The sequence below is a fragment of the Tachysurus vachellii genome, chromosome 3 (genome assembly GCF_030014155.1).
Source record: "Tachysurus vachellii isolate PV-2020 chromosome 3, HZAU_Pvac_v1, whole genome shotgun sequence".
In the NCBI taxonomy this organism is placed as follows: Eukaryota; Metazoa; Chordata; class Actinopteri; order Siluriformes; family Bagridae; genus Tachysurus; species Tachysurus vachellii.
This window is the reverse complement of record NC_083462.1, coordinates 9,901,362-9,926,120: the sequence shown is the minus strand read 5'-3', so window position 1 is coordinate 9,926,120 and position 24,759 is coordinate 9,901,362. Positions and strand designations below refer to the sequence as shown.

At 36.9% G+C, this 24,759-nt stretch overlaps 1 protein-coding gene across 3 annotated transcripts in view; it reads left to right on the top strand.

The window, feature by feature from the left end:
* Positions 1 to 24,759, top strand: part of adgrb2 (adhesion G protein-coupled receptor B2) — a 384,210-nt gene that overhangs the window by 282,014 nt on the left and 77,437 nt on the right. For all 3 annotated transcript variants that reach the window (XM_060865674.1, XM_060865676.1, XM_060865673.1), the window contains exons 16-18: positions 6,215 to 6,341; positions 19,832 to 19,935; positions 23,270 to 23,372. In XM_060865674.1, the coding sequence (XP_060721657.1) occupies positions 6,215 to 6,341; positions 19,832 to 19,935; positions 23,270 to 23,372 (334 nt within the window). The remainder of the gene's footprint in view (positions 1 to 6,214; positions 6,342 to 19,831; positions 19,936 to 23,269; positions 23,373 to 24,759) is intronic.

The window sequence follows — 24,759 nt, the reverse complement described above, 5'->3', positions numbered from 1 at the left end:
CTTTGCTTTGCTTTGCTTTACTTTGCTTTACTTTGCTTTGCTTTGCAGCCATTTTCCAACCACTTTTTTTTAACCTAATTTATAGGTAAAAATGATCACATTACTTGAGTCTAGACCCCCATGTCGCATTATTACTATGCATATCATCCCTTTCCCCAACCCAGCATGCAGAGTCTTCCATTATCAACTCAGATCAAATCACATGGGTCACATTAACCCTACTATCGAACCCAACAAACTGAACTACTCCGAAACTTTAGAGTGCCAGGTATCATTCAACCATGTTATCCATTCAATCCATATGATCTAGATATCACAGTGAAATTCATGTATTTATTGTAGAATTTAAAGATAATTTGCAAAATATTGAAAGTTATATAACATTCCTTTCACTGAGTCCACTTTTTTGTCCTTCAGCAGCATACTCGCTGTCAGACTCTTCCAGGAAGTAGATATGCACTATACACTGTTCATTTAAAGATGCATATATGTACTTTACATACATTTATTGTTAAATAAAATGACACATCGAGCAAGGTCTGTAGGCTAATGCATGTGTGGGAGAGGTAGAAATCAGAAATACGCTTTTGTTCCCATTTCTGCAGTGCTATCACTTTAATTACCAAAATGTCAAGAACAGCGAACAGGCCGCATATAGCAGCCTTCACAATATAATGGCCACTCAAATAGAAGGAGGAAAACTGCCCCTTTTTGTAATTTTCTGACTTACGTAACACCTCGCTATGTTCATGCATCTCCAAAAAAGAGCCACAATTGTTTATAAGCACTTAGAGAGAGAATGTTAATGAAGTATCGTGCAATATTCAAAAACAAGTAAAAGTATTAGTCAGAAAAGCCTCTCATGGTGCATTTAACATCACTTTAGCACGCTCTGAAAATACCGAATATCAGACTGTTCTTCGGTAGAGTTACAGTATGTACACTGCTGTGCTTTTGAACTATTTGCAATATTTGTTAGCAGTTTATTTATATATTTATTATTATTTTTTTATTTTCATGCAACAAATAACTTTTTTTTTTCTTATCACACTGAGCACAATGACGTTTCTCGGCTGAAACCCGTAACCAAAATGAGGTTCTGTCTTCATATCAATCACCCAGGGACTTTAGAATACATTAAATGTATCTCTGTTTGCTTTTTCAGCTTTTCATACTAGCCATGAAACACGTGTTCTTATGCACTTAGGATACAAATGTTCGTCTTTATAACATCATTGAAACGTACTTGTCTAAAATCTAGTGCATTAGCGAGCTATATTTGTTTCCTTGGCTCGAGTAGGGATAAGCAAACAGGAGAGCTTTTTTCTCTATAATTCAGAGAAGTGCTTCTGTACAGCCGTACGTAAAGCACGTTTTATGTTTTCAATGACCGATCGTCAAGAACAACATACTTGATAGGTGATGTTATTTTCAATTACTGAGACTCATCTGAAGACAGGGTTTTCATACAAAACTGGTGTTAACCGCTGCTATGTGCTGACAGCAGTAAGCTTTTCATGCCGAGTTTTCTGTGTACATGTGTTGTAGAAAAAGTAGTACGTACTTGTAGTATGTCCTTGATATTTTCGCACGGCTTGCAGCCTGCTTTATTTAATTGCTGTCATTAATCATGAAATAAGTCCAGATCTCTATCGTTTTTCTTTTTCTTAGCAAAACACATACACTTGAGTTACGTCGTATAATATCGCACGGTATCGGATGTTTGCATTAGAGCGTTTGAGTACGAATATGAGGAAATGAGCATGCTAGCAGACAGATACCAGTACTTTTTTAATAGGAATTTGAATCAAATATTGAATGTTAAAGTTTTTCATAAACTGAGCTGCTAAAGTCTGTAGTTTTGAAGGAAATTATTATGCTTATGATCAGGAAGATACCGTTAAGTCAGTACCGATGCATGCAAACTGCCTTTTCTCTTAAAATCCAACGTGTCGAATATCAAATGTCAAATATGTCACCTATCTGATGCGAAATGTTAAAAAATGTAAATGACATAGCATAAAAAGTACAGGAAATGTACAACTATACTTTCTGTCTTTTCCTTACTTTCCTCTCCTACCTGAAGTATCAGTCAGATTTGCTTTGATTGTACTGTATTAGAAATTAAAATTTTCTAACACGCTACAAGTGCTGTGAAATACATCGTTCTCTTCGACTTCAGCAAATGTGTGCAGGAGAGATTTCACATACAAGGTGATTATTAATAATTAGCACCCTTTTATTCTTTCAAGAAAGAAAAATGAGAACACATCCTGCGATTTTCTGTGAAATCATGACTCTTATTGCATTAGAGCCAAGACATACTGCTTCAAGTCAATATTCAGAGTAAATGCATGCTCGGCTATAGTACTCTGGAGGGGTGTGTGTGTGTGCGTGCGTGTATGTGTGTGTGTGTGTGTGTGTGTGTGTGTGTGTGTTGGGGGGTTCAGGGTGGGGGGTTGATGAGGCTGATAAAAGCTTAATGTGCTGCATTCAGATCCTGTTCTACAGTGAGGTATGTTTTAATTACAACACCATTTTCCAGTGGCTGGTGAATATGAGAATTTTTTTTCTCTGTCAAATGTTATCAATGAAGCTCTCATGGAGGAAAATGTTGAACCTACAGTATTTAACTACTTTAAGAGGTTTGTTCAGAATGGAATACAGGCTTCGGGAAAGGAAATATGCTAGAAAAAACATTAGGGTCAGTTTAAGTGCAGATTTTACTCCTCAAACCACATATTATGTACATATGATAGATCTCGGTACATATTAATATAAGGCCCATATAAAAATGTATAAATCAGGGTTTAGAAAAGAGCCGTACAGTATGTAGGTGACGGACAGCGTATGATTAAGGGAAAAAACACCAGAGGGTCGGCGGTTTTAGGAGAGGAATCAATGACAATGACATCAATGTTTATTTTATTTTTATGTAATACAGGATAATTTCACATTTAAAGGTTAATTAAATACAATGTAAAGCAAGGTACATTGTAATTTTTATCCATTTACGCTTACATCTAACGTTGTGTGTGTGTCCACAAAAAAAAAAAAAAAAGTTGTTTTTTTTTCACTTAGAACAGCTTTAAACAATACTCCATTTGGAGTATTCAGTCTGGTTACCACTCAAGCACAGATCAATTGCAGTTAAATTTGACACAGGGAGTAAACCGATACAGTACTTTGCATTTTGGGTTGTGGGACACAATGTTCTCGTAAAGCTGAGCTGCTAAACCGTGCCAAAGGACAGAGCTGTAGACTTGCAGAATTGTGGAAAGTTTTCTGGAAATTTTGATAAATAAACAAAAACAGAAAATAAAAGCTGCAAGTATGCAAGAATGATCAAATCAAAATATCGATTAGATAATGCTGACTTTTTGGTGTATTTCATATAGTTGAGGCATTCATTCATAATTTACAAATATTACTGAATAATTTAAAAAAAAAAAAAAAAAGAAGAAAAAGAAATATCAGTGAATTGATTTGCTTTTTGGTGGCTTAGTGGTTAGCACATTCGCCTCACACTTCCAGGGTTGGGGGTTCGATTCCCGCCTCTGCCTTGTGTGTGTGGAGTCTGCATGTTCTCCCCGTGCCTCGGGGGTTTCCTCCGGGTACTCCGGTTTCCTCCCCCGGTCCAAAGACATGCATGGTAGGTTGATTGGCATCTCTTGAAAATTGTCCGTAGTGTGTGATTGCGTGAGTGAATGAGATTGTGTGTGTGTGCCCTGTGATGGGTTGGCACTCCGTCCAGGGTGTATCCTGCCTTGATGCCCGATGACGCCTGAGTTAGGCACAGGCTCCCCGTGACCCGAGAAGTTCGGATAAACGGTAGAAAATGAATGAATGAATGAATGAATTGATTTGCTTTTAGTACAATGATGCACACACATAAATCCAAAAGTACATCAGAAGCATACATTATTTTCAGTCGGTCCATCTGTCCACACCACCTCAGCCCAGTGGTGTGATTATATAATTAAAATAATATTTCTCCGTACAACAATCATCGCACTTATTTCTCAATGAACTGCGATAATTCAGCTGGGATAATTAATTCACTATTGTGATACCGAAACAGCTTTTTAACAAAACGATTTCTCCAAGCTCCTTCATCATGTATCCACTGCAATTAATTAGCAAATTAGTATTAATAGGCACATGTCCATTTGATAAGTGCAGTCTCTCTCGTGCTGCTGCTAGAACAAGTGGGCATATGCATGCCTGCCGTGAGGTTACTGGGAATTAAGCAGCTAATTAAAAGCACTGAATGTTCATCATAGCTCTGAACATCAAACTTTCCAATAACGGGCTTTAAACTCATTAGGCAGAGAGAGGGGAGTCCAAGCTGGGCATAATAACATGAATGTGAGGGAGAAAGAATGAGACAGTGCTAAATGTAGACAAATGCAGGTGATAAACAACAGTGAGGCTAAAATGTAAATTTATTCCAGGGGCAAAAAAAAAAAAGAAAGGATACAAAAATCCTGGACCAAAAAAAAAGTCTGGACCAGTGATGGCGTCTTAGGTTTTGGTTATGCGTGGTACTTTATGTGAAAATCTCATTACATCCATTATTGTGTCACAGATTAAAAAATGAAGGCAAAAAAGTAAGACAAAGTATAAGAAAGGAAACAGACAGACGTATTTATCACAATGACTCATAAATTGGCATGCATCTGAATGCATGCAGGAAGCATTTTTTCACTGATCTACAGTATAACCTGATGTGATTGTGCCAAGCAGGCAGAGCCTATTTTTTAGTTTCAGATAATGTTGGGTTTACAGTATGTGTGGAATACATCAGTGAAAAAATTCTTCACCTCTAAAGACGACAAATATGATTGACAGGATGTGATGTAATGGACCTAACTGTGTTTTGATAAGTTGCTAATGATGACAGACATCATAAACACATACTAGTGTACTGTAGTAATGTGGCAGCTAACCAAGAAGAAAATACATTTTATATAAAGTAAAAAAGGTGTATTCAAAAAGAATTTTTAAAATGTGTGTCATGTCTGTGATCCAGTCGAATTGTTAGCACAATTTGTCTTTTCCATACATGTGAAATAAAGTGTGGTAAAATATTGTCCCTGTTGTTGCACAATGCAGAGAATAGCAAGTACCACACAAGGCTGGAGTTATGCTACAATTACGTTTCAATGCCCACAGCATTTATCCTGCATTCATTCGGCATGCCTGTTGTCCACATCTAAAGAATAATAATAAACAAGGGAAAGAACAGTGCATATAAAAGAACAATGTGTATATACACTTCAATATGTGCAGTAATGCATTGAACAATGCATGTGTAGCAACTATTGTATGTGACAAGACAACGACATATACAATCTGGTACTATTGACATCTTTTTTCCCAGCATGGGCCACTACTGCCATGTAAAATTTGGCAAATGTATTCGTTATTTAAGTAAAAGTGCAATTACTCAGCTAAATTAAAAACAAAAATGTACTGTTTCACATCGCATACTCAATATAGATAAAACCCATAAAGGAACTGATTTTAGCTAAAGCTAACTAAATATCTTTATTTCTAATCTCTTAAATGTTAGCTAGAATGACAATAACTATGAGATAAGGAGTTAGCTGACGCTAGATAAAAGCAGCTTTAGTGCTAATCTCCTAAATGTTAGCTAATATCATGTAATATCAACCAGAAAGCCAATCTAGGTGTCATTCAAGAGATTGGAAATTATTTCAAGCTAGCTAACAACACCTTTATTGCTAATCTCTCAAATGTTAGCTATACTGATAACTCTGATAAAACAAGCTAGCTGAATGCTAATAGCTAGTTACCTAACAACAGCTTTATTTCTAATGTCAGTGTCATATCTGTTAAAGTTTTAGATCAGCTTCTTGAGGCTGTCTAAGGACAAAAGTCATCTGATGGATTTTTAAATATATAATCATAGAGCAATTTAGTGATGTTTGAACATTTTAGGGTGTAGAAAGTAAAGATTTTTTAGGGTGTAGAAGTAAAGATTTGAAAAAGCATTCCGTATATAGAGACTTTGAACGTAGTTAATATAATACCGATTGATGTTGGTGATATTAAAACTGCTAAGCATTTGTCCCTCAGTTACACCACCCCTCCCCTGGTGCAACTACACTGACAAACTCCTCATCACATCAGTTAGCTCACTCTGAATATCTGTCTCTCATTTGTGTTGGTTTGTTTGCCCTATTAACAGTGAGGCTGGTGAGGAAAACTGGGACGCCGAAAGCTGCAAAACGCTCCCGTCGTCGGCGGCCCACACTAAATGTCTCTGCAGCAAGATTTCCACCTTTGCAGTGTTAGCACACAAAGCTAAAGACCCGGTGAGTGTCACCTTTACATTTACACTTCTAAAACCTGCAACATCTCTAAAAGCAATGAAATGATACAGAAACTTTGACTCTTTTGAACTTTTTTACCTTTTGTTACTACAGTATATATACAGTATTTTAGTGAATGCTATATTGGTAATTTATTTCTTTATTTATTTTTAAATCCGTCTTTGTTCACGGCGTCCAGCCTTAAATACCGTCATTTTGAAGTAATACGGTAGTTATTATGCACTTTGGTTGTTATTATGCTGTCAAAGCTGCTGAAAGACTGTACGAATGTTGCTGTCGAGCTCATCAGCATCAGGAAGTAAGCACCGAAAGACGAATAGATTGTCTTTCAAGGAAGTGGAATGTGCGTAGGTGTCACATGGGCAACAAGATGCTGATTTTGATGTGCACCTTTGTTGTACACACTTCACAATTTGAATAAATTATGGCCTTGCATTCCCCAGATGTCATGTCTTTATTGAAAATGCCTCTACCTCTTAGCATGCTTTAGTCTAGTTTGGTTAATGGGGGAATTTTCAAATAACAATGATTTGAAGAAGTTCTGAAAAAGAATTAAATTGTTAAATTATGTTCAGAGGAGGGAGAGTGAGTATATTGGTAGGAGAATGTTGGACATGGAGCTGCCAGGCAGGAGGCAAAGAGGAAGACCAAAGATGAGGTATATGGATGTGATTAATGAGGATATGAAGCTAGTGGGTGCAAGTATTGAGGATGCAGAAGATAGGGATAGGTGGAGAGAGACGATTCGCTGTGGTGACCCCTGAAGGGAAAAGCCGAAAGAAGAAGAGAAGATTCATTACAAGACGATATGGATTTTTAATTGCACCTGTCATATGGATGTTGTAGGTATCATGTTGTGTTATGGGGCTTGGTAATCGGATCATAATGTGTTTTGCTGGATTAAATTTTTGTTGATGTTGTTATTGCTGGATTGAGAATACCAAAACAGATTAATGCTGTTGTGTAAGAGATGTGTTTGTGTGTTCGGTAATGGTGGAGGTTTTCATATTAATCATGTCATATTAATACGGACCAGCATGCTAAAATTATTAGCAAGATTAACAAGACCTGCAAAGGACTTGAGCTGTTTGCCCTTTATTCTTTCTGATTAATGTCTGTACGTTTTATTGTATTGACCATCTGCCATGTGATGGACCACCCACCATATGCTCTCTCTCTCTCTCTCTCTCTCTCTCTCTCTCTCTCTCTCTCTCTCTCTCTCTCTCTATCTCTGATTTCCTCTTTCTCCACAAGTCACCAGTCATGATGGGTGAATGGGGGATGTGGCGGCTGACCCACTTTTGTCTATCGTTGCTTTTTTTGCTCTCTATCTGAAAGCACCTCATTAGAATGAGTGATATTCACAGCAGGGTAAAGGGATGCTGGGAGATGGAAAAAAGCCGGGAGTGGTGAGCAATGTGGGGGCGGAGACTGTAAATCCAGTAGCCAGGCATTGTCACATAGAAACTGGACCACACACAGCTGGCTAATGTCAATGCTGCTCCTGCTGATCTCAGCCAGAGAGAGGACAACACTCTAGCTCAACCACACACAAATACACACGCACACTCACACACACACAAATACATGTGTGCCCTATCAGTATTCATGTCACAGAAACTTTTCCTGGATGTCGTAAACTTCACAAAAACAACCAAAAAAAAAAATCACAAAAACCTTGGCTGAGTTTTTTAGGGGTCTACAGTAGTTTGCTGTACTGATTATTACTGATTATTAGTTTGGTGTACTGATGATTATTACTGATCAAACACAAGCTTTATAAAGCGTCTAAGCCTTCGTCTACACTATTATTGGTATTATTTTGTCATCTTGGACATTTTCCTGTAGCTCACCTGTAACTTCTTCATCATTACTCATTAACTAATACACCATTACTGAGTCTTGTTATATACCATAGTACTGTTGAATTCTCTATTCTGATTGGTCTGAAGGCTTTTATTTATTTTCTGTAACACCAAATCTGACAGTAGTGTCAGCTGCATCAGATCTCAGGATTATATTAATGTGCTCGTTCTTTTATCGTTTCTATGGCAACAGTGACTTCAGCGAACACGTATGGCAGATACTGCATGATATCCAAATGTAATATTATAGGAGTAAACAGGATCCTAGCTTAATGATTAGCATGTTTGGCTCATCCCTGTGCTTCAGGGGGTTCCTTTGGTTACTCTAGGTTACTTCTCCCATCCAAAGATTTGCATTGTAGTCAAGTTTATGACAATCCCAACTCCAGGACTAGCTAAGGCCTGGACAAGTCTAAGACTTATATAATGAAAGCAAGATAGAAGTGTTAGCTTGCGTCATCGATGAACAGAATCCTGGGTTGTTTCCGGTTTCACACTGCTTGCACTTTACCTAGTATTAACAACTAATCCTGAATATTGATAATTTGACTTTTCACACTGTACATCTCTAATCCTAGAGTTAATGCACTAATTTGCATATCTGCACCATCAGCGATCATAAAGGAATAAATCAAGCTTTAAATAAATAATAACTAATCTTACATTTTTGCATCAGTGACAAAAAAATTAAATCCTCTTTGGCTGTTTTAAGCTTTCTGACATGCTCAAAGGCAAGAAAACAAAGACAAACAGACAAAGGATGAAAAATAACCAAGACCCAAAACTATTTAAGTACTGATTACACAACATACAGGGTTTCTGTGACTTGGCAAAGCCATATTTCTTATTACATGTCGCCTGCTAAGCAACAAGATGTCAAATTTTTACAGTGCACCATTTCACAATGTACACTTTTTTTTAACACTGCAAAAGCGCTAAGTTTAGAAACGTCAGCGCAAAATTTCAAACCCCGGGCAAAAGCTGTGCTAACCCTGAATCTAAACTCCAAGTGTGAAGTGTTCTTATACTGTATATAAAGTTTAAAGCAGGGTTTAGAACGATGAGAACCTGGGGTTAAGTGCAGTGGAAAATGCCTTAGAGTCAAGATTGATCAATTAAATCCAAAAATTTTTGAGTCTATGTTACTTGGATCATCTAGTCGAAGCGATTATAGCAGCAATAATTAGTCAATATTTAGAAGTTTCTAGATTAGTTCTTGTGCAGTTTTTCAATACTTTTTACTAATATCATGTCATTATTATTATTATTATTATTATTATTAAAAAATATAATAATAATAATAATAATAATAATAATAATTAGCAGCTTTTGTGTGTAATTTATTGAGCAAAGAGACAGAAAATAGTAGCATTCAGGTTACGTCTAAGAGGTCATTATGTCTGTGTCCAATTTATTAAGCATTTCATGTCTACTTTTTTGAGCTGTAAGATTTGAAAGTTTCTGTAGCTATATATTAGTTGTCTGTATAGTCTGTCAGCATGCGTGTCCACTCGAGCCCAGAGTCAACCCTCATTCAAGGACAGAAAGCTTCAGTGTGAATCCTTGCATGAGCTGTCTAGACATGAGTGATCACAATGTGGTTATTTTCTCTTATTTTTCCAGATTTACCACTCTGTCTAGCTTCAGCATGCAGCTGGGGTTTAAGAAATGTCTAGGATTAAATTGTTAAGATCAGAACAAACTGATAAATAAGGAATTGGGATTAAAATCTTATTTTTTTTCCACTCTGCTATAAATAGCTCAAGAAGTCAAGAAGGTATGTATCATGTATTCTTTTATTCAGCATGATTTGATTAAATAGATTAAAGCTTCACATTTGAAAAGTAAAACTGTAGTAGAGTGAAGAGCTGCAGGAATGAGTCCTAAAATCTAGAAATGAGGGTGTTTTTTTTTTTTTGGTTTACTTTTATTTTTATTTTTCCGGTTCCATTGTTCTGAAGTCAGTGGGTTTTTGGTTAAATACCTAAAATATGGTCTATGGCTTAAACAAGCTCAAGATATTTCATTTTTATATTCTACAACATTAAATACATCAGAAATAAACCATTAATAATTTTTTAAAACTTTCACTTGTCTTGAAAAATCCACTCCAGCCAGTGGTAGGACATCAGGATTGACAAAGTAGCTCCGCATGAATAGACGATCAGGCTAGGAACTCGGAACACCGGCAGCTCGGGAGTGGCATATACTGTATAGCTCGACAGAGAGAGAGAAAAATTGTTAGGTATGACTGTAATCAGTTTTTGGACATGTAAATTGTGTGCAAAGTGCAGACAGGAACTCTGGAAAGACTAGCTATAACAGCATAACAAAAAGGCTGGAGCCAGAAGGCGTGACAGACATGAGGGCTTCCTGGGATGTAAAGCGTTCCACCACATCACAGTCTGCAAACCTGAGCGACTTGCTAGGGTGGTAAGCCGACATCATCCAGACATCCCAGTTCACCAAACACTCTACGCCCATGAACCCTCCAGATCTACTCCTTTACCTAAAAAAAAGCTATTCATAAAAACTCGACTAAACAGATGTGTTTTTAGCCTGGACTTAAATACTGAGACTGTTTCTGAATCCTGAATTCTCTGAACTGATTATGCAAAAGCTCTGACAGTAGTTTTTGCTTCAAGGCAGTCAGAAGGTTTTCCGTCATGGTACAGTCTTATTCTATACATTATTTCTCTCTAACTGCAAGCCACATTGTGTTTTATTTCTTACTTAACAGCCCTTGGTCACTGGTGATAGGAGTTTTATGCACTGTTTGCTTCTTGGCTGTTGACAGCCCGGATTGTTAGTTGACTTAATGACCCACTTTCCATTCATTTGACCTGAACATTGTGTGATAGCTCCTAGGGATTTTCTGGATTTTTCTTTCTTGTCTATTGTTCTACTCAGTATGTGAATGTATTCCTGCAGTTTTTATCAGTGCTCAGGGTCTTGTTCTAAGATGTAGGGTTAAGATATTTGACATTTTATCATGTTATTTAAATAACATATTGGTTTTGGTTGTTAAAGGAATACGTTTGAGCAGTATGAGGCAGTGTGCTAAATGATGTCAAGATAATTAAAATAAAATAATATTCACACTCAGTAGTATATTCAATAAATACTGTATAATGTAGAAGTGCCGTAATATATATGTTATACAAATTATGACTTAGTTCTTAGACACACACTCATAAGCATGAGTATGATAAGTATATTGTTCTTCTTGTCTTCTCAAAAATAATGGTATTTTCATAAATATGAAATTGCTTGTGTTAATTATCTTACAAATGAGTTATGATTACATCTGTTCACATACACCTTGATAAATGAGGCCCATTATTTGTTGAGAGTGGAAAAATGTTTCTGGGAATATCTGTCGGAAATCTCTGTGGAAAAAGTCTGGAAAAGAAACGTAAACATTTTTAAGTTTAGAAATCAGAAATAGATTTCACAGAATTACATATTTTTATTTACATATGATGACAATCATTATGAGAAATGCCAAGATGCCCATGAGAACAAATGATACCCATTTACCCATTGTCTCTTTGTGCTAAGTTTTATTCTTAAAACATGTGATGAACAAAAATTGAAGCAGTTCAGTCTTCTTGTTATACATCTTTTAGCAAAAGCGTTTAGGCAAAATGTTGTTTTTTTTTTAACATAAGTTTAATAAATGAAGTTCATAATGAGATGCTAAAATGTCTGTAATGTCCTGCGTTTTAACATCATCATCATCATCATCATCATCATCATCAGAAGAAGAAGAAAGAGAGAGCTTTATAAGCATTATGGTCAGCTTACTCAGGCACAGGGAATGGTGAGACTTCACAGTGAATAAATGTCCAGTAATGTACATTGACACTGGATTTCAAAAACTGTGTTTAGTAGTGAATATTTTTTCCCAATATTTTGACAGGGTCTTTTACAATTGACAAGCATTCGCAATTAAGCATTTGTCCAAACGATATGTTCAGTGTGCACGGTGACGGAGACAGAGACGGAGAAATTGCACAGCATATCGAGAAAAAACAGTGAGTACATGAATAAATTGAGGAGCTTTAGAGAAGTAGGAATAAAGCAATTTGGCAATGCAGCAAACTGCTGAGTCAGCTTTCAAAGCAAATATGATCAAGAATAAAACAGCGCCACTGATTCTCCATACACACATTATGGCGCTCTGAGAAGTGAAAAATGTTTAGTTTCACCATCAGTTATTCGAATTTAAAGCAAGGTTTATTACCCGATCAGTTGTTGAAGCCTGTTTTGGATAATACAATTCCTAATGTTTCTTCTCACTTACATTGTATAACAACCTACTAAAGTTTTACTTACTAAAAGGCCAGAATAGCCGAATAACTGATTACAAACGGAACTGTACTGGTTTATTTCAATTTTCATGACTTTCACACTGAGTAAATTGACAAAGAAAGTTAGCAAAGTGTTAGTTGTTAGTAATTTGTTTACCCAAAATGATCTTTGCAAATATCCTACATAAGGCTAGACTGTAGGCTAAATAAAAACATAAACATTTCTCATTTACACAACTAAGCACTTGAGGGTTAAGGACCTTGCTCAAGGGCCCAGCGGTGGTAGCGGTGTTCAGCTCATGACCTTGCAATCAGTAGTCCAACATCTTAATCAGCTATCACTTCCCTCTAATTTGGGTGTCAGCATATACTGTATGAATAAAAGCCAAAGCCATATATTTCATCATTGTTTTTCCAGAATTCAGTGACTACAGCATCCAATGGGTTTTCCAGACCACTTCACATGCACAATATGCTATTCTTCCATTATATTAAGACATTATGAATTCCAGAGAAAGAGTGTTTGTCATTTTAATAGCGCTCAATGAAACACGTATCTGTTTATAACTCTGTGGTAAAGCATAAAATACATATTCTGAATATGTCATAAGTAAAATACTAGGCTGTTTTTCCAATGAGAAAATTCATCTTGAATTTTTCATAAATTCATTAATTCATCATTATTATGCTCTTCATCTTCGTCACCAATCCAAGGAACAGACGTGAGGTAAAATACGACCGGCATAAGTCTAAAGTTTCTCATCAAAACTTCAATTCATTCTAAATTTTCTCAGACTGCAACCGACAACAAATCCATACATAACACTGGTTCTTCAAAATATGGCCTTCATTAATTTGTTCAATTTCAGGAACTGATTTATTCTGGTCAGGATTGTGGTGGACCCAGAACCTATTCTAGGAACACTACTCAGTTAATATTAATACACCTCACTATGGGACACAAATCCATCGCAGCCAAAAATCGCAAACCAAAATGAATGTGAAGCTGGAACATACAGCAAATCCACTTGAATGCTTGAAGCAGCTTGCCGCCAGGTGTCCATGTCGTACTGACCTAAAGTTGGAAGTTAACTTTCCCAGATGGCGCCTATCAATTATGTTCCACTTCTATATCTCTAGCATTAAGTTCCCTGGCTGCTACTGGAATGCCTGGTGACATTTGGAGATGGGCAATAAACAGCGCCATTAGCGCCTAGTCATTTTCCTTCCATTAGCCACGCCATGTTCAGGTCAGTGCATCTCTATCTGTAATGTTCTCTCGACGCCAGCAAAGCACTCCATTCAACTGGAAAGACCTTTACCGTCGCACCGTGAGGAACGTTTTGTACAGATCCTACAAGCACCGAGAGGCGAGAGGGAGAGTGCGGATGCAACTCTTTTTTTTTTTCAACTTCATCAAAGTGCTGAAACTTATAATATACGGTAATTAACGTGAAAACAGCTCTTTGGTATCAGAGCAGACTTCAAAAAAACTAATTCAGAGATTTATTTTGCTTCTAATTTTAACACATCTACATGGAAAGTGAAAGAGAGTGTTTGGAAACATTATAAAATATAGGAAATATTATAGAATAGGAATGAGACTATGGGTGAAATATCTTGAATGCATTGTGTAATGTTCAGTTTGTGTTGATGATAGTGATATGATGGTCTTCTGCTGGCAGAATAAGCAGTTCTTCCATATAGTTTGATATGTTACCTACTCAGACATGAAGGCCAAGTTGAGAATGTGTTTTCTCATAAACTGGTCATGTATTGTTGCAGTGACTCACATTAGTCAGTTGTTTACTTATCCATTTTGTTCATTCATTCATACATTCATTATGTTAGATGGGCTAGCATATCGAAGATAACTATGTTCTTTAAAAATTTAAACATCTAGCTTTGACTGACTTTTATTCCTGGCAATAATAGTATGCTTTACAGTAAGCATTTTATACTGGTCAGGGTTAGTCTGGTACCCATCCTCACAACACCAGGGACAAAGCAGAAGCATTCATGCTGAAAAGGACAGCAGTTAATTGCAGAGCACAACATGCACACACACACACGCATACAACACCCGCTCACACCTAGGGGCAATTTAACGTAGCCAATCTTCCAAGCTGCATGTTTCAGACAAAATTGTAAAAATGTTTTCTTGCCTTGGTAAGTCTGGGCAATCTGGCTGCAAAAATAAAAAAAAAAAAACAAAACTGTAGGTTAGGCTAGTCAGCCTTCTAATACCTAAAGGCATTTGTAATTTCTGCTGTAGTTTTGCTTTGCTATCTCAAAAGGCTAGCAAAAAATATGCATCCGTTGTGAACACACAACCAATTGAATTCTAAAAGAAGCAGGAAAAGTGTTTGGGTGGCTATTTTGTAACGAGCAGTTTGTTGGTTCTGGCATTTCTTAGCATGTGCTAGTGACCTAATAATACAGCTGCTATACCGTCAGAACCCTATTCTTATACCTTATTGGAATTGTGGTATCTACAAGGCTTTGCTATTAAATATATATGGTAAAATTGTTTGTCTTTGCAGAAAACTAGCCTTGGACTGCTGCAGAAAGAGAAAAGAGTTCAATGCAATATTCTGAATTATGGAAAAGCTGTGTTTCGAACAGAAGCACCGTATTGCTGACAGCGAGAGCAGAAATCTTGACCCCGTTGCTGGGAGAGTGCTGGATTAAGCTCTATGTTTAATAGGAAACAGGCAGGAGGGCAGGATTAAGCCACTGCTGTCAGGCCATTTAGTATGGATGGAGGCTTTGCCAACTAATCTTGTTTATTTTCTGCATGGGCTGGCTAGTCGCATACTATTTCACCAACGTTACTAATCTCTTTTATTTAAAGCATGCCAACTTCTATTTATTCTACAAAGGCTCCGATGATCTAGAGCATTTGCCATGCTAGCAACATGCCATCACTTCATCAGTTACACAATAATGCACGATGGGAGTTGAGAGTATAGCGGTCATAACAATTTTCCTGTGTAACTGGGTCTCGTTGCAACGTAATGGCTTCGAGGCGTTGAGCATACACGATTGTGAGAGAGTCATTCAAGCAAAGACAAAGTCACATACACATATCAGTAGTGTATTTGTGAAGTGTTATCTCCATAATTCCGAAACAGATAAAAAACACACACATTTGTATCCTGCATCAGAGAACCAACCTGCCTTGCATGCTAAAAGGCTCGAAAGGACGAAGGCCATTCGGTATCTTGGGATCTGCACTGCTGACTAATCTCCCTCAGGCGTGTTGACAGATCTTTCATTCTGCGCTGCCTCAATACACACAGACATACAAACATGTACACACACACGCACACACACACGACACACAATAAAAGGCTAGTGTCACGTAGCTGTTATGTTTTTTTCTTGAAATTTCCTGCTTTTAGTATATTCAAGCCTGTCAGGTAGTGTCATGTGAATACAACACATTTCTAACACACATAAAATAAACAACTTTCTGAAAGTGTGTTCGCAGACACTATGATGATTTATTATCAATGCTGGAGATGTTTAACCAGAAATGAAAAAGTAAGTTTTTGTTTGAGCAAATGTCTTCTGCATATTATCGTGTGTCACCTGGTAATAATTTAGCATTTAAAATGCATTAGGTATGAATCAGTAAACAAATGTTGGGTAAAAGTTAAGTTAAGACTAAACTAGCTGGTTTAGAGGCTCGGCTGGTCAAGTTAGAGTTTGGGCTGGGATTACTGGTGTTCGGTTGTTCTAGCATTTGATGGAACGGTGTATCTGATGTTAGGCTGATCTTGGTGGTGTTAGGTTTGGCAAGCTGGTGTTAGTCTGCTCTAGTTGGAATTAGGTTGTTCTATCTGGTGTTGGAATTTTCTAGCAGGTTTTAGATGTATAGTTACATTTAAATTGGTTGAATTAGTGTTGGAATTATCTAGTAGGTATTAGTTCTCCAGTTGGTGTTAGGATGGTCTGGCTGGTGTTGGAAGTGTCTACCTAAGGTTAAGCTGACCTAGATGGTATTGAGCTAGCACTGGTCAGAGCTAGTTGAAGTTTGGCTATTCCAGCTGGTGTCTGACTGGTCTAACTGCTGGTATGGTGGTCTGCTTGGCTGGTCTCTTGGTCTCCCAGCCAGACCAGTGTGGCACACATGAAAAATAAAGCATAGTTCTTTCACATTCTGTTTAAATAACAATTCACTAGAGACCTTTTTACATTAAACCTTTGTTACACATACTTCCCAGTAGTGTTATTGGCATAAACCTTTGCTAAGTTTCCTTCCAGCAATCCTGAACAACACTGCATACATTTAAATTGCCAATTAGATAGCTGTGTTATTCAGGGACACCATTACTCATGCTATATTGGGTTTAGGAAAACAGGTTTGGGTCTCAGTATGATTCCAAGACACAATGATGGGTCAGCAGGTTCATGCATTGAGCTTTGGGCCTCCATCACAGTCCCAACATCCCTACTTCCCAGACTGTCATCTCTCACACTCGTCTACTCTCTGAGCTACTTCGGCGATAACAAGTATCTTGGGAACCTGAAGGACAGCCTTACCATATGCTACAATAGTACCAGGTCTCCTGATTTTGCTCTAAGAAGCTTCAAACAGAAGGTAGTGAGTCTTGAAGGTCTTGGGCCTACTTTAGATCTCACAAGGTCTTATCCATTTCATTTCAATTCTGTCTTTTGGTTTGGGACTTCCCTCTCTGTCCCCTGCTGTTTATATTGAACTGCACCTTTTCTTTCCTCTTTCCCACTTTCTTTTTGTCATAATGAGTTATTGCAGAGTAAAAGGCACATAAGGGAGAGTGAGAGAGACAGAGAGAGAGAGAGAGAGAGAGAGAGAGAGAGAGAGAGAGAGTGATAAACGGACTGTGGGCACTGCATGGGGCAAGGGAAGTAGGGTAAACCTGGTGAGTTGAAAATAGATGCGGCTGCTGCTCGTTAGGACCTCTATACTGCCCCAGGGACTGCTGGGATTGATGGCTATATGATGTGTTTTGTAATTTGTGGCGTCTGATTTTTAGTATGCAGTAGGAGGTGAAGAGATATGTGACACGTGCTGCAGTCTATCACACTATTTAGGCCAGTGTTTATGGTAGAGGTGCTATTCTCTCTCTCTCTCTTCCTCTATCATTCTGTATACTTGTTCACAGGTAGTAGTTTATTTGAAGTATTTTTAGAGAATCATGCACAGCTAATATTCAGTAAAGTTGAAGTACTGGAGTGAAATTTAAATTACAAAATAATTAGCCTCATACTAGCTTTTTATTGTCTTTTTTATTCACTTCCGTCTTCTGTTTGTTTTTTCTATTGAAAGGCCTCAACATCTCAACATTTTCTTTATTTGTTAGTAATTTAAATCCTGCATATCTTTCTAGACTAAGATCTTATCGTGTAACTGATTTTCTCCTTTTGCTTTGATTGGAGTTTGAGTTTGTTGTTTTTCTCTCTCTCTCTCTCTCTCTCTCTCTCTCTCTCTCTCTCTCTCTCTCTCTCTCTCTCTCTCTCTCATATTGCAGTTGTTGCCTATAGAAATTTCAGTAGCCTCAGTAATTTCAGAGAAACCTGTGTGAAAACCAGAATGTTAGTGTGGACTAGCTACCACTGAGCCGGTTATTAGCATGCTGTGGGCATCAGGCTAAGCTAAAAGATGAAAGGTTGTGTTTGGCAGCTACTGGCCTTTCTCTGCCACCTGCAATGGCAATGCCTGCCAACTCTGCCAGCCATACTGTAGCCATGAAAATTTTATAAAACCACCAGCTATGAACCTCCACACCTCTCCACTAATGCACTTCCTGCTGCTTTTACTAGATGTTCTTTTTATTCTCTCTCTTTCACACGAACACCCTCTCACTCTCATATTTATTGAAAGCTGTTTGCCAGGATTAAGATTCTGTAGTAAACGACTGCACATAAGCAACAGCATTTCCAGTGTGTAATTAATACTTACAGTAATTAGCTGATTCGTTATTATTTAAAACTGAAACCCCAAACTAACACAGCCCTTCCCTTCAGACTTATATATAAAACCACACCCTCCATTCTACCTCTGGTGCACTTAGATTAATCATGTGTATTCAATTTCTAAGTTTTCTAAGGGACCAGTTACAGAAAATTCCTATCTGTCAAAGGTCTGGATATTCAATTCAATTTTAATTGAATTTATTTATATAGTCTTCTATAGTTTATTAGCATTGTCTCAAAGCAGATATGCATCTAATAAGAGGATATAGTGACTGCAAATACCTTATAATGCTTAACTGCTATACCATTAATGATTAGTTTGCTGGTTATATCTCATTGAATGACAGAATGAACCAATCCAACCCAATCCATCAGAATTAATCACTATCTTTAAAAAAAAAATGACCCACCTCTTCAATGTACCCTTAACCCCTAAGCTGTCCCCACTACAACAATAAATAAATAAATAAATAAATAAATAAATAAATAAATAAATAAATAATTTTAAAACACTTAAACAGTTAGCACCTTCGCCTCACACCTCCAGGGTTGGGGGTTCGATTCCCGCCTCCGCCTTGTGTGTTCGGAGTTTGCATGTTCTCCCCGTGCCTCGGGGGTTTCCTCCGGGTACTCCGGTTTCCTCCCCCGCATGCATGGTAGGTTGATTGGCATCTCTGGAAAATTGCCCCTAGTGTGTGATTGCGTGAGTGAATGAGAGTGTGTGTGTGTTTGTGCCCTGCGATGGGTTGGCACTCCGTCCAGGGTGTATCCTGCCTTGATGCCCGATGACGCCTGAGATAGGCACAGGCTCCCCGTGACCCGAGGTAGTTCGGATAAGCGGTAGAAAATGAATGAATGAATGAATGAAAACACTTAAACATCTACTCTTGCTCGAACACCTCTACTCTGTACACTCTGTACTACTCAGTTAAAAGCCTTGTATGATAGCCCTTCTTACTTGATCTTTCTACTAAAATAAATAAATGTAAATGAAATATGAATGTTTATGGCTATAAATATGAAAGGTAAAAACACTTTCTGATTAACTCTCTGCAGCTAGTTTCTGGACTGCCTTTAGTTGCATTATTGAATACTGAGTAAAATAACTACATTTTTGATTGTTTTAATGATCTCTTATTATCAGAGCCTCTGACATTCTCAGTGATGTTGTAAAGTACTATAATATATCTCATGATCTCAAAACACGTAAATATGTTTAGCGTCATAGACGCTTTTATTTTATTTCAATTAGTAGACAATTCACTGAAAACACATGGTGCGTAATTATAATTTATTTATATGTATTTTTTTTCTCTCGTTTTCTCACACACAGGATATGGGAGTATCCAGCTTGCCTTCAGTACCACTCATGGTTGGTTGTGGGGTGTCCTGCATGGCTTTACTCATCTTGCTGATCATCTATGCTGCCTCTTGGAGGTAAGGAAATCTCGAATCTCATTTCCTCTAATTCAAAGCTTTAATCCACAGTGGCCTCTATAAATGTTCACCTCCTTGAATGTTTCACCATTTTGTAATCATACAAGCTGAAATATTTGGGGTTGAATCTACAAACAATGACACTGAGCATGGAGAAGTCAATTAAGTACGTTAAAGCTGTGATTGCAAAAGCATTTAGCACTTATCTATTTCATTAGTTGAATGGGGTGCAATTAAAGGACAATAGGGTATTAAAAATAATATTAAATACACATATACCAAAAAGTATAAGTATGTTTCTAAAAAGGTGGCAGAATTTGTAACAGAACAAACAAGATGAAGGACCTATCAGAAAAAGTCCAGGACAACGTACCAATCAGCGGAAAGACCCAGCAGACATAACGTTTATTTTTACAATTTAACTTTGTATATTATAACATTTTAAAAATGTTTATTTTTTTTGTCTGTTGAGCCCCAAATGTATCTGTTGAATTTGGCAGAAATCAAATGCCACCCTAAGAGCATCATCCCCTCAGAGAAGCATGGGGGTGGTTGCATCATGATGATCACTTATGAAAGGCACCGTATATTGTGTATAAAAATGTGTCCTCTTCATGCATCATCAACTTGGAAATGTTCTTTTATTACCCACCGCATAATGTTTAATATTGTGTAATATCTCCCCAGTGCAATTTCAGAAATGACTTCTTATGTATATTAGCTATATAATGTACAACTGTATATACAAATAAACACGATACATAGAGTTTCTTCCTTATATCTGATAGAAATATGATGTGATAAAACTTTTTTAATGAACGATTTTCATCAAGTTCACCTGATACTTTTAGCCATGCAGGTTTTATACTGGATAAATTATTTTTGATTCCGTGCCACCTTAGATAAATATTTGAATAGGGTATTTTTGACCTGTTCATGGGAATTGAAAATAGTCTTCTGCTGAAACTGAACCAAATCAAATTTAATTTGTAGACTTAGGCAGCTTGCCATGAGGGATTATTCAAATGGGGGTGGACACACTCTGAGAAAAAACTGCAATTAGATGTCTTATGGAGTAGATGAGGGACAAGCAGCATAATATGGTGAATGCTAGTTCAGTTGTTATTGTGAAGACTCGAAACACAGCAGCCTGTGTGTGGCAGATGGCCTGGAGCGACGACTAACATTGTGTCCTGGGCACAAACAGAGCTTAGCTGAGTATTTGTTTACTCCCACTGACCATGACTCTGAATCCTTCACAGTGTGGTGACTCTCCTAAATGGGGATTTAAGCCAATCCACTGCAATGCAAGGCCATAGAATGTACAGTGCCCTAGGCAGGCCCAGCAGAGTTCACCACTTCCTGATAGGGCTGATAATTGCCATCTCTACACTCAGGTGTATTAGATGGGAAAACATCTGACATATCCATCATTATTCATCATCACATAAACCAGTGTGTCAACAGCAATCTGATATTTCAGGCCTTTGTCTCTGCCATGGACTTAATTGGGACTGAATGCTGTATAATTAGTAATAAGAACAGTATAAGTTGTAGAAATTGCTTTATAAATTGTAAAAAAAAAACAAAAAAAAAAAAAACGTGTAATTAAGTAGAATAGATTATTATAGTTTATTTTGTCACATATACATTACAGCACAGTGAAATTCTTCCAAGTTTGGAAGCAGAGTGGATTAAGGGCCCAACAGTGGCAGCTTGAACCCTGGTTCTCCGATCAACAACCCAGAGCCTAAAACGCTTGAGCCACCACGATCCCTAATTAATCCCTAATTGAGTCATTTCGCAATGGTCTGTACACTAGTACTGGTTACTTTATTAGGAACACCTACACACATTCTCATTTATACGATTATCCAATCGTCTTTTCACAATGTTGTTGTTGTTATGTGATTTAACAGCATACTGTATAATTAACAAACATGAAACAAGTAATGTTTTAGTTTGTCATCAACATTAATATTGCTAGCATTTAACTATAGTTATCTTTTTTGTTTCATTAATTGTCTGTTTTGTCTTTTATCCATTGTGCACAATTTGTATTTTATTGTTTTTTTCTCTCTTTACACAACCTCATTACTTTGCAATAACACTCTCAAATTCTCAAGGTTCTACTCTTTGACTTTTTGTAGTTGTTCCAGTTATGGGATAGTAATAATTATAGCTTTTTGGTAGTTGATTGCATTGCATTTTAATACTTATGTAATAAAAGTAGTTATGACATTATAATGCTTATGGATTTTTAATTGTTTTCTTGTAATAGAATTCTTGTATAAAATTGTCATTGATTAGAGTATACATTCAAATGATATGAATTTGACTAATGAAATATTTGTAGCTATGGAATTCTTGTAGTTATGGAGTTTAAATGCTGAGTTTCTCATATGTTCTAATGTAAACCTTAATAGATCGCTGAAGCAGATTTTAGCCATTGGACCTCAAAAATCTGAAAATTGTTTCCTTCTGTATTTAGACATTTGGCAAAATGATTAAAAAAAAGCATTTAAATACATGTCTATTTAATTTAGCTTTTGAATAACATTTATGTCTTTTAGTATTTGTTTTTAGTGTTGTATTTTCTTTATTATTATTATTATTATTATTATTATTATTATTATTATTATTATTAGTAGTAGTAGTAGTAGTAGTAGTAGTAGTAGTAGTAGTAGTATTGTGATTTACCTTTTATTTTCTTTGTTGATTTGTATTGTTTTTGATTTGTTACATGTTGTTTTTCTTGGATTTCTTTATCTTCTATCTTCTTCTATCTTCTATTCTTCTATCTTATCTTCTTTTCTTATCTTCTTTTATGTTTTGACATATGTGAGGCACATATATCATGTATTATTATTATTATTATTATTATTATTATTATTATTATTATTATTATTATTATTATAGTAGTAGTATATTAGTGGCTGTGAAATACTTGTGAAAAAGTTCTGGAATTCTTTCCAAGCCTACAATACCTGAGACACTATTGACCCATGTATTACTGCTTTTCCCAGATGTCTAGGCATGAAAACATAAAAAAGCGGGGTATTGATTCATTGAGGAGAACCATTGTACTGCTGCACAAAGCCTCTTTGGCCTTGTTGCCCTTAAATGCATTTATATCTAGAGCCACATATAGACAGGATAAAGCACACTTTTTTATTTAAGGGAAAAACGATCCAGAATTATTTGTATCCAGCAATTATTGTTGCTGGTGGTGAATTAAGTCTGTTTTGCTACAGCCATCCTTTAGAGCTCAATTGTAAAAAATGTTAAAAGAAACATGAATTCATTTTAACTTTATTATGTTGATTTTCCTCAGGTATATTCGCTCTGAGAGGTCCATCATTTTGGTGAACTTCTGTCTGTCCATTTTGGCCTCTAACATACTTATACTAGTGGGACAGTCTCAGACACTCAGCAAGGTGAGTGTGTGTATACATTACGTGTGTGTGTGTGTGTGTGTGTGTGTGTGTGTGTGTAGTGTGTGTGCATATCATAAATCTATTTGCAATTACAATGTATGGTTAAAACCTATTAATGAATGACCCACAGTGGTATTAGCTATTTATACTTACATTCAGAGTTGGGAAATGTCTCCATAACAAGTTGCATGAAAAACATATACAGTAGGAGCAGTTGACACTTAAAGAAAGTTAAAATCACTTCGTAGAAAAGAAGTGTTCTTTGGACTGCTATAATATATACTGAACAGCATTACAGCTCTTTCATGCAATTTGCTCCATAAATATCATGCTTTGACCCCTGTCTAGACCTGGAAAGAACTAACTGAAAAGCAATTAGCACAAGCTGGTCCAGATTTAACCTAGCTTTAAAAATCTGTCCATGCACACCGGTGACAGCAGCGCAGTGACACTACTGCACAAATTAATGCTTTTCCCTGCCTGTCAGAACATTCTGTGAGATACAGTCTCAGTGAAAACAGCAAGTTGAGGGAGGATGTTTCTAGATCTGCAGCCTTATCGAGGGCTCTCTGGGTCAGCCACATGTCAGTGATGTCAATCACAATGAAAGGTTGGGAGTGTAAAGTAAGAACACAGCAGCCACAAAATCAAAGCAGATACTCTGGGTTAATACAGAAAACACAGAATGTTGAAAGACACACAGCTTTTACCTCAGGTGTTCCTTTTCATTCAAATATAATATTTGACTTGTGAAATCCAGACCATAGGCTTTTTTCTTGTGCTACTTGGGTTGAATTTTCAATTTCTTTACACCTCAGAGCTGTTCTTTGTCTTGAATCAGTTAGAATGTAGTGATTAATTTTCTATCGTGACACCTCTCTCGTTGTACTTCTGTCTGCAGTTCAATTCTGTTCAAATTTAAAATTGAAATATGTTTTTTTTTTTTCCATGGTAAAAACTAATTCTACCATCTTATATGTCTGGTTCTTCTCAAGCTTCGTCTCAGGGAGTTTTTCTCTGCCACCCTCACCTCTGACCTGCTCATTATAAAAAAAAAATATGAACTGAAATACAAATTTTTATTTTTTCTATTCAAAATGTTTATATTTCTGATGCATGTATTTCAGTATGGTGATACTGGTCGTGGTATGAAGTATGGTGATACTGGTCCCATACTCAGAATTCGTTCTCAGCATTTAACCAATCCAAAGTGCACACACACAGCAGTGAACACACACACACCGTGAACACACACCCGGAGCAGCCATTTATGCTGCGGCGCCTGGGGAGCAGTTGGGGGGGTTCGGTGTTCCTTGCTCAAGGGCACCTCAGTCGTGGTATTGCCGACCCGAGACTCGAACCCACAACCTCACTTCCCCCCGTTGTT